Source organism: Prionailurus bengalensis, chromosome X (genome assembly GCF_016509475.1).
Source record: "Prionailurus bengalensis isolate Pbe53 chromosome X, Fcat_Pben_1.1_paternal_pri, whole genome shotgun sequence".
Taxonomy (NCBI): Eukaryota; Metazoa; Chordata; class Mammalia; order Carnivora; family Felidae; genus Prionailurus; species Prionailurus bengalensis.
In genome coordinates, this window is record NC_057361.1 from 47,584,316 (window position 1) to 47,602,073 (window position 17,758).

Here is a 17,758-nt window from a genome sequence, read left to right on the forward strand (position 1 = left end):
GAATAGCTTTTGCAATGATCCACACGTTTCACTGTAACGTCCTCTATTTTATAGCGTTCTAGGTAGTTTATAATTTCAGTTTTGATTTTCTCCTCAATCCAAAATTTGTCTAGAAATGTGATTTCTGATTTCCAATTAGGAATCTTTTAGTTATTTGTTTCATTATTTCTAATTTTACTGAGTAATGAAGAATATAAAACATATTTTCTTTAACTTAATATTTTCTATGGGCCACATATTTGACCAACTTTTTTAGAGGCTTCAGACTGTATTAATGTATATTCTCTCTTTGAAGGATATAAAGTACTATATATCCATCAAATGAAGTCTGTGGATTATACTATCTAGCTCCTCTATATTTATTCACTTTTTGTCTACTCGATCTGTCCTATTTTGAAATAATAGGACCTGGAATTTCCTACTATAACCATATGTTTACCCATTTTCCTTGAATCTATTACAGATTCTTAGTTTAAATTACTAGCAAAATTATTTTTGGTGCCTACAGGTCTTTGATATATCTTCTTAAACTGTGAAGTAAATAATTTCATAAAATCCTGTTCAAATGTTTTAACTTTACTTTCTTCCTTCTGTGATACATTAATATTGCCACTCCTCTTTTCTCTTTCTTGTGCATATGTTTATCTTAACCTTTATCACTGTTTCAAGTATATTTTTAGCAAACAACACATGTGGGTTTTGTCTTTTAACCCCATCTGGGAGGCTGAGTCCACAGACTTCATTTGATGGATATATAGTACTTTTTGATTTTGATAGGGACTGCATTGTATTTGCCAATCTCCTTTGGCATTGACACTTAACGATATTAAGCCTTCTAGCCATTAAATTCCATTTATTTATGTCTTCTTTAAATTTAGCAATGTTTTGGGGGCGCCTGGGTGGCTCAGTCGGTTAAGCGTCTGACTTCGGCTCAGGTCATGATCTCACAGTTTGTGAGTTCGAGCCCCGCATCGGGCTCTGTGCTGACAGCTCGGAGCCTGGAGCCTGCTTGGATTCTGTGTCTCCCTCTCTCTCTGACCCTCCCCCTGTTCATGCTCTGTCTCTGTCTCAAAAATAAATTTAAAAAAATTAAAAATAAATAAATAAATAAATAAATGAATGAATGAATTTAGCAATGTTTTGGGGCACCTGGCTGGCTCAGTCGGTTAAGAGTTCGACTTCAGCTCAGGTCATGATCTCATGGTTCGTGAGTTCCAGCCCTGGGTCAGGCTCTGTGCTGCCAGCTCAGAGCCTGGAGCCTGCTTCAAATCCTGTGTCTCCCTCTCTCTCTTCCCTCACTCATGGTCTCTGTCTCTCAAAAATAAATAAAAACATTAAAAAAATTAAAAAATAAATTTAGCAATGTTTTGTAGTTTTCAGTGTTACAAGTCTTTCACCCCTTTAATTAAATTTCTTCCTACATATTTTGTTCTTTTTGATGCTATTATAAATGGAATTGTTTTCTTAATTTCCTTTTTGGGTTATTAATTTCAGTACAGAAACACAACTGATTTTTGAGTGTTGGTTTTGTATCCTACAACTTTGCTGAATTAGTTTATTAGTGTTTGATTTTCAGTGCTATGAAAAAGAAGCTAACAAGTTGTAAAAATGAAAAAAATGTGATCTAAGTCAACAGGAATAAAGGAAACAAAAAGTAAAATATATAAAGAACCTAAAATAAAATGGAAGTAGTAAAATTAAGTATATCATGTGCTAAATCAAATATGTTCATAATGCATGATATACAATGCAGTCCCTATCAAAATCCCAATGACATTATCTGCATAAATTTTAAAAAATCCTAAAATTCATGTGGAATCTCAAAGACCTCAAATTCCCAAAATAATCTTGAAAACGAACAAAGTTGGAGTTCCTGATTTAAAAAACTTACTATAAAACTACAGTAATCAAAACAGTGTGATACTGGCATAAAGGCAGACAAAAAGATCAATGAGACTACAGAGCCAGGAATAATCCCTTGCATATATGGTCAAATAAATGATTTTCAACAATGATGCCAAGATCAATCAATGGGAAAAGGACAGTCTCTTCAACAAATGGTTGGGCAAACTGGGTATCCACATGCAAAAAACGTAAAGTTGGACTCTTAGCTTACACCATATACAAAAATTAACTCAAAATGTATCAAAGACCTAAACATAAGAGCTAAAAATTAAAAAAAAAAACTTCTAGAAGAAAAAATAGAGGAAAGCTTCATGATATTGGGTGCAACAATAAATTTTTGGATATGACACCAAAAGGATAGAGATAAGAAAAATTAGATAAATTGGACTTAGTCAAAATTTAAAACTTTTGTACATAAAAGTACTATTAAAAGAATGAAAAGACAATCCACAGTATAGGAGAAAACATTTGCAATTCATATATCTGATGAGGGATTAATATTCAGATCATATAAAGAACTCTGACAACTCAACAACCATAAACACAACAACCAAAAAAACAAACAACCCAATTTAAAAATTGGTAAAGGACTTGAATAGTTATTTCTCCAAAGAATGAAATATAAATTGATAGTAAGCACTTGAAAAGAGGCTCAACGCCACTAGTCACTAGGGAAATGGAAATCAAAACCAGAATGAGATAGCACTTCACATCTATTAGGATGGCTATGTTTCATGTATTTATTTTGACAGAGAGAGAGAGAGAGAGAAAGAGAGAGAGAGAGGAGGGGCAGAGAAAAGGAGAGAATCCCTAGCAGGCACTGCGCTGTCAGCACTGAGACCAACACGATGCTATTTTAAAAAAACAAACCAAACAAAACAAAAAACAGAAAATAACAAAGAGTTGGCAAAGATGTAGAAAAACTGGAACCCTTGTACATTGCTAGCAGGAATGTAAAATGCTACAGCCAGTGTGAAAATAGTATGGCAGTTTCTGAAAAATTAAACATAGAATTACCATATGATCCAGCAAATCCACTTCTAGATATATACCAAAAAGAATTAAAAGCAAGGACTTAAACAGATATTTACACACTAATGTTTATGACAGCATTATTCATCATAGTCAGAAGAAACAACAGAAATGTACATCAATGGACAAACGGATAAAACAAATGTGGTATATACATACAATGGAATGTATACCTTAAATGCCTTAAAAAGGAATAAAACTTTAATACATGCTACAACATGGATGAAACTTGAAAAGGTTATGCTAAGTGGAATAACCCAGACACAAAAAGGCAAATATGGTAGGATTCCACTTTTAGAAGGTACCTAGAATAGGCAAATTCATAGAGACAGAAAGTACAATAGTGGTTACCAGGGGCTAGGAGAGTGGGGAAAGGGGAATTATTGATTAATGGGTATAGAGCTTCAGTTTGGGACGTTTAAAAGTTCTGGAGATGGGAGGTGGTAATGGTTGTAAAACAATGTGAATATACTTAATGCCACTGAATTGTGCACTTAAAATGGGTAAAATGGTAAATTTTATTGTTTTTTTAAATTTTTATTTATTTTTATTTTTTTTTCAACGTTTATTTATTTTTGGGACAGAGAGAGACAGAGCATGAACGGGGGAGGGACAGAGAGAGAGGGAGACACAGAATTGGAAACAGGCTCTAGGCTCTGAGCCATCAGCCCAGAGCCTGACGCGGGGCTTGAACTCCCGGACCGCGAGATCGTGACCTGGCTAAAGTCGGACGCTTAACCGACTGCGCCACCCAGGCGCCCCTAAAATGGTAAATTTTAATGTTATGTACATTGTGCCACAACAAAAAAATATTTTAAAAAAGAGGTAAGGAATTAGTATGTTATTTGTCTTTCTCTATCTGACTGATCTCACTTAGCATAATGCCTTCCAGATCCATCCATGTTGTCACAAAGGCAGGATTTCCTTCTTTCTTGTGGCTAAATAATATTCCATTGCATATATCTAAATAATATTCCATTGTGTGTATATATGCATCACATCTTCTTTATGCATTCATCTGCTGACAGACACTTAAGATGTTTCCATATCTTGGCTATTATGAACAATGCTGCAATGAAAATGGGTGTGTAGATATCTGAGACACAGTGTGTCATATCACTTATATGTGGAATCTAAAAAATGAATTTGTAAAAACAGAGTAGAATAGCAGTTACCAGGGGGTGGGTGGTACAGAGGGAATTTGGGATATGTTGTCTAAGGATATAAATGTACAACTAGTAAATAAGTAAGTTGTGAAGATCTAATATACGGTATTGTGATTATAGCCAACAATATTATAAACTTCAAAGTTGCTAACAGACTAAATCTTAACTGCTTTCAACACAAAAAAGAAATGATAAATATGTGACATGACAAAAAGTGTTAGCTAATGCTACTGTAGCAATCACATTGCAATATATAAATGTATCAAGCCAACACAGTATACACTTTAAACTTATGCAATGTTATATAAAGAAAATGCTAAAAGAGTTACGGAACTCAAAGAACAAGAACAAAAGATACTACACTTAGAAGAGACCTGGAAGGAGCACCTGGGTGGCTCAGTCAGTTAAGCGTCTGACTTCAGCTCAGGTCACGATCTCAAAGTTCATGAGTTCAAGCCCCACCCCCATTGGGTTTCATGCTGCAGCTCAGAGCCTGGAGCCTGCTTCAGATTCTGGGTCTCCCTCTCTCTCTGCCCCTCCCCTGCTTGCACACTCTTTCTCTCTCTCTCAAAAATAAACATTTTTAAAAAAGAAGACCTGGACATAAATGTTTATGCTTTTCTAACTTAAGATGACTAATTAAGTCCTAAATGTCCCTGTAATTAGCTGGAAGTCATCCACTTGTGATAGATCAGCAAATCTATTCTGAAGAATAATGAATAAAATTTGATGCCTTGATTAAATTAGTAGAATACAAGTCATTCATGTTCCACACTAAACTACTCCATCTTATCCTCTGATCCTAGGAATCAAAAGTAGTCAGCATTAACAGTAAAGAACTTTACAAAATTACAACTACTGTCCCAGATGTATTGCTGGAGGTAAAGTCCACTGAAAAGGTATAGCCAAGATCTTCCAAGGTCCACTTATAATTCAGTGAGTGGAAAGTAAACCTGCCAAACTAGCACCAAAATCCAGAGAACAGCTTTCAGCTACTACAGTAATCTTCCTTTAAACACACACTGACACACACACACAATACTGTATTATGATAACCACTTTAATATGGTAACTTTCACACATCACCAACGAGAGTTCTTATACAAAAAAAAGAAATGATGAAACACAAAAGGCAAATCAGAAAGCAGTGATAGCTAATGGAGTTGATACAGAAGTCAGGAAAATTATATAAAAATGATCCCTAAATCTTACTGTCTCTAGGTAAGGTGACCAAAAAAGTATCAAGTACCAATTTTTCAATATTATTAAATTATATAACTGGATATAATAGAAGTCAAATACATGGAGCACCTGGGTGGCTCAGCCAGTTAAGCGTCCAACTTCAGCTCAGGTCATGATCTCACAGTTTGTAAGTTTGAGCCCCATGTCGGGGTCTGGGCTGACAGCTCAGAGCCTGGAGCCCGCTTCAGATTCTGTGTCTCCCTCTTTCTCTGCCCCTCCCCTGCTTGCTCTCTGTCTCTCTCTCAAAGATAAACATTAAAAAATAATAATAAAAGAAGTCAAATACAAATTTACCAAATTGACTTCAACTACTCCACACTACTTTAAAAAGAAATACTGTCTTGGGGGTGCCTGTGTGGCTCAGTCAGTTGAGTGTCCAGCTCTTCATTTCAGCTCAGGTCATGACATCACAGTTTCGTGGGTTCGAGCCCCGCCATCAGGCTCTGCAATGGCAGTGAAGAGCCTGCTTGGGACTCTCTCTCTCTCTCTCCATTTCTCTCTGCCCCTCTCCAATTTGTACTCTCTCTCAAAATAAACTTTAAAAAAATTTTAAAAAAAAGAAATACTATCTTTTTGTGAATGTTAACTAAGCACTTAATCTATCATAATATATGGAATGCTAACAACATATACAAAATCTTTCCTGAGATAAGGCATAGTACCAACATGACTAACATGCATATGTATTTATTCAAGATAAGAAGCATTTCATTCTAAAGAAGACATACAGATGGCCAACAGACATGTGAAAAGATGTTCAACATCACTGATGGTCAGGGAAATTCAAATCAAAACTACAATGAGATATCACCTCCCACTTGTCAGAATGGCTAAAATCAACAACACAGTCAATAACAGGTGTTGGTGAGGATGTGCAGAAAGGAGAACTCTCTTGCACTGTTGGTGGGAATGCAAACTGCTGCAGCCACTGCAGAAAACAGTGTGGAGGTTCCTCAAAAAGTTAAAAATAGAACTATCCTACGACCCAGTAATTGCACTACTAGGTATTTACCCAAAGGATACAAATATACTAATTCAAAGGGATACATGCACCCTGATGTTTACAGTGGCATTATCTACAGTAGCCAAGTTATGAAAACAGCCCAAGTGTCCATCAACTAATGGATATGTATACACACACACACACACACACACACACACACACACACACATATATATATATATACATGGCATCTTCTTTATCGATTCGTCAATGTGGGCTGTACACACACACACACACACACACACACACTACATATAATGGAATATAACTCAGCCATTAAAAAGAATGGTATTTTGCCATTTGCAATGACGTGGATGGAGCTAGAGAGTATAATGCTAAGTGAAATAAGTCGGCCAGCGAAAGACAAATACTATATGATTTCACTCATATGTGGAATTTAAGATACAAAACAAACAAGCAAAGGGAAAAGAAGAGAGAGAAAGGCAAATCAAGAAACAGACTCCTGACTATGGAGAACTGATAGCTACCAGAGGGAAGGTATGTGGGGAATGGCTGAAGTAGATGATGGGAATTAAGGAGTGCACTTATGATGAGCACCAGACGTTGTATGGAATTGATGAATCACTATACTGTACACCTGAAACTAATATTACACTGTATGTTAACTGATTTTTCTTTTTCTTTTCTTTTTTTTATTTGAGAGAGAGAGCATGCATGAGCAGGGAAGCAGGGGGAGCATCGAGAGAGAGAGAGAGAGAGAGAGAGAGAGAGAGAGAGAACCTCAAACAGGCTCCATGCTGTGTGGGGCTCTATTCCAACAACCATAAGATCATGACCTGAGCCGAAACCAAGAGTCGAATGTTTAACCAACTGAGCCACACAGGCGCCCCTCTTTGTTTTACTTAAACTTTAGTTAGTTAACATACAGTGCAATACTGGTTTTTCTTCTTCTTTTTGTATGTTAACTAACTGGAATTTAAATAAAAACTATTAAAAAATAAAAACAACAAAACAAAGAAGTATTTCATTTCCAAAAGGTCAACTATGGCCTTATCAGCTATGTCTCTTAATGCAAACATCAACAATGAACTACATAACCAGGTCAGAGGCTATGTGGCTCTGTTTCTGCAAATGTGAAGGAAGAAATCATCAACAATGTTATAAAAGCTGTATTATAACTTGTTCAAGTATTATAACAAGTTCAATGAAGGCTTCAAAATGGTGTTTAACTTATAAAGCAGTCTATCAATAAATATTCTGGATAAATATGAGGTCGCTCAGTATTTTATCACTATCATTTACTGAACACTCAAACACGTACCACATGTTTTATAATAATTATCCCTGATCCTCAACATTTTTTTTCTCAAGCTGAGCAGTAGATACCCAGTTTCCATCATGTTATTCTTTATCGTCCTTTGCATATCAGAGATATTAATTCTAATTCTTTTTTGAAAAGTAAAAAGCTAAGTTTCCAAACTGTTAAGTTGTTTATCTTGCCCAAGGTACCCAACTGGCACAGGCAACAATGGAACCCAGGTCTGCCATATTCTGAATCCTGAGCACTTTCTAGTTCATTGCTTTGCCTGTCATCAACAGTATTCACAGCAACGATTGCAGATACCTCATTCACAAACCACTTTCCTTGGAGAGATGGTATAGAGTCTCAGAACTAAAAGATAACAATAATCTGTAAATGGTAACATCAAAGTACTAATAAAAAAATCAGCATGTAACAGTCAGAGTCTGGCCATTAATTAGCATGTTAAAGCTCTTAGCAACAGTATCAATTCCTTTAAAAATAGTGCTCATCCATGGTAGTCAAGATAGCGCATGGGAAGGTGAATGAACCAAATACAGAACCAGGTTCACTTGTCTACCAGTACTGTTGAACAAAGAGGATGTCCTCATTCAGACAGGACCTGAGCATACAGTTCATTTACTTGGTCTATGGTCGTGGCAGAAGAACACACACAGGAACATCTAGTTCCTTTGTTCTGACTCTATTGTTGCCAAGCCACTTTCTCATTATAATTTAGTGTCCCCTGTATCTAGCCCACAGACCAAACAGAACATTTGACCTACCAACTGTATTCTTCATTCTAAATTAATAAACTTGTGTCCTAGATTTAGGCTTTTGAATTAGTGCAAGTTAGTCTCCCCAACATGTCTAACCATCTCTGAACACAGACAAAAGACGAGGGCCAGACACTGAACCAAGGCAACCCAGCCATTAAACTGTTCCTCAGAGGCCCCAAGCCAGGGTGTGTCCTTAAATGACACTATTAAGTATCCATTGAGCCTTAGTAGTTTAATTTGAAGAACCTTAAACAGGGTCCATTTAAGAAATTGTTCTAAAATGATTAAAACAAAAGATGAGAGGGAAATCATCTATATAAATGTTTCTTATATACCACTGATGAATACAAATCACTGCTCTACCCCTTTGGGCAAGTTACTGAATGTATCTAAACCTCAGTTCTACCATCTGAAAACTAATCATCTCTATCGCATAGAACTATTGCAAAGACTAAATAAAATATTCAAATTAAGTACCTATCCAGGTACTTATACAGTGCACAATTAACATTAATTTTGAAAAATGGAAAGTGTATGATGTCATTATTAATAATTTAAAATATATTAAAGTTCCTCAATGACAAATTCCCCAATTGTTGGGCTTTTAGAAACTTAACGGTCATACTTAGGAAGAAACCACATAAAACTAAGAGTTAATTCCAATTAATAACCGTGGAAGGAATGTGGCAAGTAGAAAATCACCATTAGAATACCACAGTAATACTTATTACAGGCAAGATATACACCAATTGTTGCCAAAACAATTGGACAAAGTTTAAGGAGAAACAGATACTTGCATAGTCTCAAAGTATCTCCTCCCAAGGTATGTATTAATCTACAAAGGGAAATTTATTAATTTTACAGTACAGAAAATCTATTAGAAACCACCTTAACCAAGTGATCAGGTTATCATTACCAGTAATCCACACCAACATCATGTACCCTCTGCTATGATGCACTGAGAAGGTTGTATCACCTCTCTGGTATCTTCTCAAAATTCATAACCTAATTCTAATAATGAGAAAACATGACAAACCCCAATGAAGAGACATTCTATAAAAAAACTGAGCCATACTCTAAAAGTTCAAGATCAGGGGCACCTGGGTGGCTCAGCGGGTTAAGCAACTGACTCTTAACTTCAGCTCAGGTCATGATCTCACAATTAGTTCAAGCCCCGTGTTGGGCTCTGTGCTCACATTGTAAAGCCTGCTTAGATCCTCTATCTCCCTCTTTCTGGCCCCCTCTCTCTCTCTCTCTCTCAAAAATAAATAAACATTAAAAATTTTTTTAAGTTTAAGATCATAAAAAACATGACTGAAGAACTGTCACAGACTGGAAGAGACTAAGAGGATGTAGCACCTAAATGCAATGTGGGACCCTAAATCGATCACCACATTGATAAAGCACATCAGTGGGACAACTGGCAAAATCCAAATAAATTCTGTACTTCAGTCAATAGTACTATACTAATTTTAATTTCTTAAGTTTTGATCAATTTTCTCTGGTTAAGATATTAACATAAGGGGAAAGTGAGTGAAGGGCATACAAGAACTTTCTATGCTATCTTTCAAATTCTTCAGTTAGTAGCAAATTATCTCAAAATAAAAAGTTAAAAAAAGAAAACTAAGTAGTAAAGGAATGGTATTCCCTGTTGCCCGATACTCCCAACCCTACTATTTCCTTCAAACAAACCTATATTTAACAGACCTTTGATCTTTTCACTAATTCCAATTTCCAAGATTTCTTATTACTAAGTATAAATTCCGTCTACTGTAAGTTTTATGAAAATAGGGCCTGTGTCTGCTTTTTCTCCCCAGTATGACCCTAGCACTTAGCACAGTTCTGACACATTGTAGAACTGAATATCTGTTGAATGAATGAACAAATGAATGAATGGCAGCTGTGTGTATTGTATTCATTTCTTATTTTGGTTTTAATAAATTGCCACAAATTTAGTGGTTTAAAACAACACAAATTTATTACCTTCCACTTACCGAGATCAGATGTCCAAAATGAGTCTCACTGGACTGAAATCAAGGTAATTGGCAAGGTTGTGTTCCTTCTGCATGCTCTAAGGAAGAATGTTTCCTTGTCTTTTCTAGCTTTTAAAGGTTGCCCACATTCCTTGGTTCATTGCCCACTGCCATCAATCGCCTCACTCCAACCTCTGCTTCCATTGTCAGAGCTCCTTTGGACTATGACAATCCTTCCCCTCTAAGGATCTTTGTGATTACCTTTGGCCCACCCAGATAATGTAGGATGATCTACCCACCACAAAATCTTTAATTGCATCTATAAACTCCTGTTTGAAATTTAAGGTAAAATATTCATAAATTCCAGGGATTAGGACATGGACATCTTTGTAGTGCAATTATTCAGACTACTAGATGCATCAATTTATTTTATCTATCAAACAGATAGTTAGCTCAAAACTAACTCTGAACTGGGAAAATAAATGTTATTTCCCAAACAAAGTCTGTCTCCTTCTACTCTCACACTTTGTCATTTTATGAAAATACCTGCCTCTGGTTTATACTTGATAAAGTTACATGACTAGTTTTTAAACAAAAAGACAAGCACATATATATTTAAGCAACAAGCTTTATCCTTCCTCCCTTCAATGTAATCTTCTTTATCCATGAGAATATTACACTTTGAGAGCTAGGTCAGAAGAGAATGAGGGAATCAAACTGAGTAACACTATTTTGGGTATGTTATATATGTAATGGAGCATTTTTGTGTGTGGCTCAACAGAATCTGGAAACATTTCCAAGAGAGCCAAAACAAAATATTTTGAGAGAAAAAGTATCCCAGAGTGAATACTTTGGGACTGCAATATTTATTCAAAAATAGAAATTATAGGGGCGCCTGGGTGGCTCAGTTGGTTGAGCGGCCAACTTTGGCTCAGGTCACGATCTCACGGTCCGTGAGTTTGAGCCCCGCGTCGGGCTCTGTGCTGACAGCTCGGAGCCTGGAGCCTGTTTCCGATTCTGTGTCTCCCTCTCTCTGACCCTCCCCCGTTCATGCTCTGTCTCTCTCTGTCTCAAAAATAAATAAACGTTAAAAAAAAATTTAAAAAAAAAAGAAAAAAGAAATTATACCATTTATTTTTTTATTCTTTATTTTTTTGGAAGTTCAGCTGTTTTCATATTATTATCTAATTCTAATTTTACAATTAAATGTCGGGCTGGTATTGAAAAATACACTTTTCCCCAAAGTGCTTTTAGATGATAAATGAAAATAAAATGGAAACAAGTTTCCCCACAATTTTGATGGGTGTAGAAATATGGATTTTTAAACTGCTACTTCCATTGCACTGCTCTGAATACATTCACTACTATAATGAAAGAGCATTAGAATGCTCACTCAACAGGTCAACTTGCTACAGTCAACTGTGTCTTTTTTAAAAAATCTATCTTAAACCAATTTGACAACAAATTTCATATTTAAAAAAATCTTTCTTTTCAGTGCCATTTTTGGCTCTGCTCAGAGACTATAGGTAGACTTGTTAGTGCTCTATTTGTTAGATGCTACTTAAAAGAGGCCATTAGGAGATAGAGAGTATAACGCTAAGTGAAATAACTCCGAGAAAGACAAATACTATATGATTTCACTCATAGTGTCAGATTTAAGAAAACAAAACAAACAAGCAAAGGGAAAAAAAGAAGAGAGTGGTGAGAGGAAAATCAAGAAACAGACACTAACTATACAAAACAAACTGATGGTTATTACCAGATGGGAGGTGGGTAGGGGGATGAGTTAAATAGATGAGAGGGATTTAGGAGTGCACTTGTCCTGATGAGCACTGGGTGATGTATGGAATTATATACCTGAAACTAACATAACACTGTATGTTAACCATATTGGGATTAAAATTTAAAATTTTTTTACGTTAAAATAGAAAAGGAGGCCCATTTAATTACCCTGAGAAGCACATAATCACATATGTGACCCTACAGTGAAGCTTATTACAAGAACAGTCAAATACATTTTAGAAAGTCAAATAAAAAAATGTCCCTCCATTTGGAAAATAGCCCCATTATGTGCAAACTCAGTTCCATCAATAAAACAAATGACAAATACACTAGTGGATGTGTTTTTCCAAATTATGTAAAGAAAAAGCTGGTTATGTTTCCATGTGTAAAAGGGGAGTGCTGTTGATTGTCAAGTTGTTAGAAGAGGAAAATACTACAAATTCTTGTGACTGACTCCTTCTAAGAGTAACTAAACAGGCCTTTCAGTAACATCTGACCAGGTCTTTCAACATCATGAACTAAAATAAACAGTCTTCCCAACAGCACTTATGACTGATAGCCTCACTCACAGTAAATTACCAATTTATCAGAATTTACCAAGTTCTTTACAAAGAACAATAGGTCAGCCTTTCCACTGATGTATAAATCAAGTTACCAAAACCATAAACTATGAAAAACTGTTAAAATGCAGATGTTTATGGCCAAATCCTAAATCTGACCTATGTCTTCAAAGGGTTTGTTTATTTTTAACATCCTCAAAGTCAAATATCAGCAGTAAAATCTATCTTTTCTGGTTCTTTGCACTGCCATAAGGTCAATGTATTCTAAACAAATGGATTTGGTGCTTTTAGCAACTATTACATAAGGCTCAAATATCCACAGTGGGGGAAATGCCATCAAGAGAAAAAGGTATAAAAAGATTTTGTTAAGCTGTGATTTTCAAATCAAACATGCAAAAAATTAAACAAACAAAAAAAGAACTGCCTAATTTCAGGGAAGAAGATTTAAGCAACAGGTGGTATGAATGCAATAAAATATAAATATTTTAATGATGTTAGCAAAAAATACATATCAAATTGATAACAAAAGTATGGAAATACTTTATATACTACACACACACATATATATAAACAAAGGTTGGAAAAGAATTTGGAATACTTTAAACACTTAAACTATTCAATGGGGTGTTTTTCTACAAAACTGTTTAATTATAATATAAAGAAAACTGGAAAAAAATGAGAAATTCTACATTAAAAACTGCATAGTACTCATAAATTAGTTTTTCTTAATTCCAAATAAGCAGAAAATGAAGTGATGTCTAAAAACTGTACCAATTAAGTCCACTAATTCTGACATTCCTTTCAGAATACAAAATTGCAATTGTTCTTGGTGTAAATTAAAATGTATTTTAGGGGCGCTTGTGTAGCTCAGTTGGTTAATCATCTGACTTTGTTTGGCTCAGGTCATGATCTTGCAGTTTGTGGGTTCAAGCCCCGCATTGGGCTCTCTGCTATCAACACAGAGCGTGCTTTAGATCCTCTGTCCCTGCCTCTCTCTGCCCCTCCCCCAACTCACATACACATGTGCACACATGCTTTCTCTCTCTCTCTCTCTCTCTCAAAAATAATCATTAAAAAATGTATTTTATATATTTACATTTGCTCCACAGGAGAGATTCCCAAATCTGGCTATGTATCCAATCAACTGGGGAACTTTCAAAAAATAAGTCTCACAGGCCCATCTCTTAGAGATTTTGATTTTGAAAGTCTGCAGCAAATATCAGGAATCAGTATGTATGATACAATACAAAGCTCAAGTTGGTGTATTAAAGGAATTCCTCCTCTGATTCAGCTAGCTCTTGGACTGGTCCCTTATTTCAGTGCTTTTCAAACACTACTATACATACCAATCACCTTGCAGATGCCACTAAGAAGCAGATTCTGATTCAGTAGGTCTGAGACCTAGGAACCTGCAGTTCAAACAAACTCCCAGATGATGTCCACGCTGCTGCTCCAGGGACCACGTTTTGAGTAGTAAGACCTTATGGACTCTCTTAGTCTTTCCACAGGTGAATGATAGAAGGCACTCCCCTAAGCAGTCCCTGTCACTAGAGTATTTTAAGTTTTACCTAAACATCCTTTAACATAGCTAGAATATACAATTTGCAAAATACTTAACATATCTTTACTATGTATTCTACTAACAAGTGAATGGAAATTATTTCCTCCATTTATAGAGTATCACTCAAAGATCAATGTTACCAATGTCACAATGCAGAAATTAAATTAAAATGTACATATTTTCATTATATATACAAGTATGTTGATCACAACTGTGGTTATAATAGTGAAAAACTGGAGAAAATTCTAGAGGTCCAACAACAGATGACTGATTAAATAACTTATAAAGGGTGACTATTAAAAATAATGATGTATGGGGCACCTGGGTGGCTTTTCCAGTTGAGCGTCCGACTCTTGATTTAGGCTCAGGTCATGATCTCATGGTTCGTGGGTTCAAGTCCCGCATCAGGCTCCACGCTGACAGCACTGGAACACGCTTGGGATTCTCTCTTTGTCCCTCTCTCTCTGCCCCTCCCCCCTATGCATGTGCATTCTTTCTCTGACAAATAAAACTTTTTAAAAAATAATGATGTAAACCCACAATTGCTGGTAATGAAAAGATGTTCATCATAAGTAAAAAGAAAAGGTTTTGTAAAACCTTAAAGATCCTACTGTTTGGGGAAAAAAGTCATATATTATACATTTTTGCAAAAAATAAAAAAAAAGAGTCCAGAAATATCTATACTAAAATGTGTAAAGCATCCTCAAAATACTGGAATTTCAGGTGCTTTTGATATTTATTTTCTCATATTACTTAATATTTCCACTGTGTCACAGACCTTATAAAATTCTGAAAGGGGTACAAGGGGGTGAGAAGAAAGCCAAGCAAACCCACACATGCACCCACCTTTGAAGAACTACTAGAATGGCTTGACTGCTAGGTAACTTACACCCTAGAGTCAAGGGACTTCCTACATTCAAAACACTTTGTAAGCTTGTTAAAATTGAAGTCTTGCATCCCATCCCAGACTTACTGAATCTGAATCTCTGACACCATGCTCTGGAATCTGCATATGAAGCAAACACTAATTCTGACAGACAGTAAAGTTAGGAAATGGTAACCTACAGCAAATTCAGAATGGGTGAGATCACAACAGATATGTACACATCCACATGCACAGAAACCACTGGAATTTAAAAAACAAAAACCTGTACTTAGCAACTTGCTTTATTCAATCTTAATTTTAAGCATCTCATGTGAACACTGACATTTCCCATGGGCTGACTGAGGTCACAAAGGTTTTCCTTATATTTGAACTACATCTCTCTGAAACTATTCTTATTATAACCCCTTCTAGCACTTCATTAGTTAAAAGTACCTCACAAACATTTATTATGGAACCAAATATCTAGGTAATTCGACTATTCTGTTGTTCTCATTTCTCCTTTCTAAATACATTCCAGTTGACTAACCTCAGTAGGTTCTGGTTATTATTCCTTCCAGAGATCCTTTTTGAGGTAAATTTAAAGGTATTGAGCAAGTTTATATTAATAGAAGCCCTCAAAGAATCAAGCATAACATTGTTCTGAAAAACACCATATGAACCCCTAAAAATTTGTTGAAATAAAAAGAGAAAAGGCAGGAATTGCATTAAATATATCCCTGACATATCACACTCCTAAATATTTAGTATAACAATCAACTAACTTATAAGGCATACATTTACTAAAAGTTTTCAAAATGAGACCTCAAGAGTTTGGGGGAAATTTCCCAAGGTTAATAAATTAAGAACATTTTCCCAAAGAAGGCATTGATAGGCTTTTCCCCCCTTTAAAACAGAAGGGAAAACAAGAGAAGGGAAAAGACCAAGAGGAAAAAAGGCTTCCAGGAGCTCCTAAGAGGATCTAGGGAAAGAGCATCATTTCAGGGAGGTGGGGAACAAGCCTTTCAATTTTTTTTTAAATCCATGATACATATTAATCCTGGATCATTCAGAAGGCCAGGACTGCTAAAACTGGAATTTATTAAAACCAAAAAGATTATATACCCACCTGCAGCTCACACCAAGCAACCTCAACCCATGTTTCAGTGTCCAATCCTTTATATACTGTTTTAAATGCTCCTCTTCCCAGCTCAATGTCAAATTTCAGGAACCTGCCACTAGGAGAAGTAGCTACAGCCTTCATTTCTGCTTCTTCTTCCATTTCCTTTTCATTTTTCTCCTTCAAACAATCTTTTGAGGACTCTGAAGTTGCCTTTGAACACTGTTCATATTTAACTTCTTGTCCACCTCCCAGCACATTTGTAGGAAGCTTTTCTACTCTTGGAATATTTGTTGCAGTCTTCATTCTCTCATCTTTGGAGGAAGATTCAGCAACTTTATCATCTTCCATCATCTCAACACTCTTTCGGAAGAACCTCTTCCTTTCTGTAGTTTCCCCAGTAGCAGAGAAAGTACTGTTTTTTTCTTTTAGTCTAGCTTCCACTGTCAAAGTTGCTGCAACCTGAGGAGCTCTGTCTTCCAATGAAACTCCATCAGGTTTCTCAGAATCTTCTGTGCTAGCTGGTTCTCCTGAATCAGTAGCCATTGTAATTGAGGTTAGCACTAAAATTTTTCCTGTTCCACTCTTTAGTCCAGTTACATCTCAGGTATCAGGATTATCAGAAAGGACTTCCGCTTATGTGGTCATTATGTTTCCATAGCAACCTGAAGGGGGGGAAGGATATTTTAAAATCACCCCACAAAGGAAATCATTAAGGAGAAAACAAGTCACCTGATTGTTTAATCCTTTTTTTCTTAATAAGAAGTTTGTTCTTTTTCTGTCCAATCTTAGCAACCAGCACACTCCAGGGACTGTGTCTTATCTTGTTTACCACTGTAGTCCTCAATGCCTAGCAGACTACTTGGCATATAGCTCAATAAGTCTTCATACTGCATGAATGTTGGTTAGGAACTTAGTTCTCAGCACCATCTATCAATCAATCATATTTAAAACAAGTATCCAAACCTTTAGCTACAAGGTAACACACAATAAGTAAAATAAGCACATAATTTCTCAGTAAGTGGTTTTTATCTAAAATTCTGAAATTAATCCAATAGTAGTATTTTTTATTGTGGTAAAATATGGTTAATATCAAATTTACCATTTAGCCATTTTTAAGTGTACAATTCAGTGGCATTAAGTACATTCACAACACTGTACAACCATTACCAGTATCTATTTCTAGAACTTTTTCATCATTGCAAACTGAAATTCTATATCCATTAAAACTGCTCATCCTCCCAGCCTCTGGTAATCTCTATTCTCCTTTATGTCCCTATGAACTTGCTTATTCTAGGTATTTCATATAAGTGGAATTATACAATATTTGTCCTTTTGTGTCTGGCTTATTTTACTTTGTATAATGTTTAAGGTTCATTCATGTTGTAGCATGTATCAGAATTCCATTCCTTTTTTTTAATATTTTTTAATTTTTTAAATTTTTTTTCAACATTTATTTATTTTTGGGACAGAGAGAGACAGAGCATGAACGGGGGAGGGGCAGAGAGAGAG

At 35.7% G+C, this 17,758-nt stretch overlaps 1 protein-coding gene across 1 annotated transcript in view; it reads right to left on the minus strand.

Moving 5' to 3' along the window:
* WNK3 (WNK lysine deficient protein kinase 3) overlaps positions 1 to 16,913 on the minus strand; it is a 163,891-nt gene extending 146,978 nt beyond the window's left edge. The window contains exon 1 of the mRNA XM_043569773.1: positions 16,256 to 16,913. Within this exon, the coding sequence (XP_043425708.1) occupies positions 16,256 to 16,792 (537 nt within the window). The 5' untranslated portion in view covers positions 16,793 to 16,913. The remainder of the gene's footprint in view (positions 1 to 16,255) is intronic.
* Positions 16,914 to 17,758: the final 845 nt, after the last annotated feature.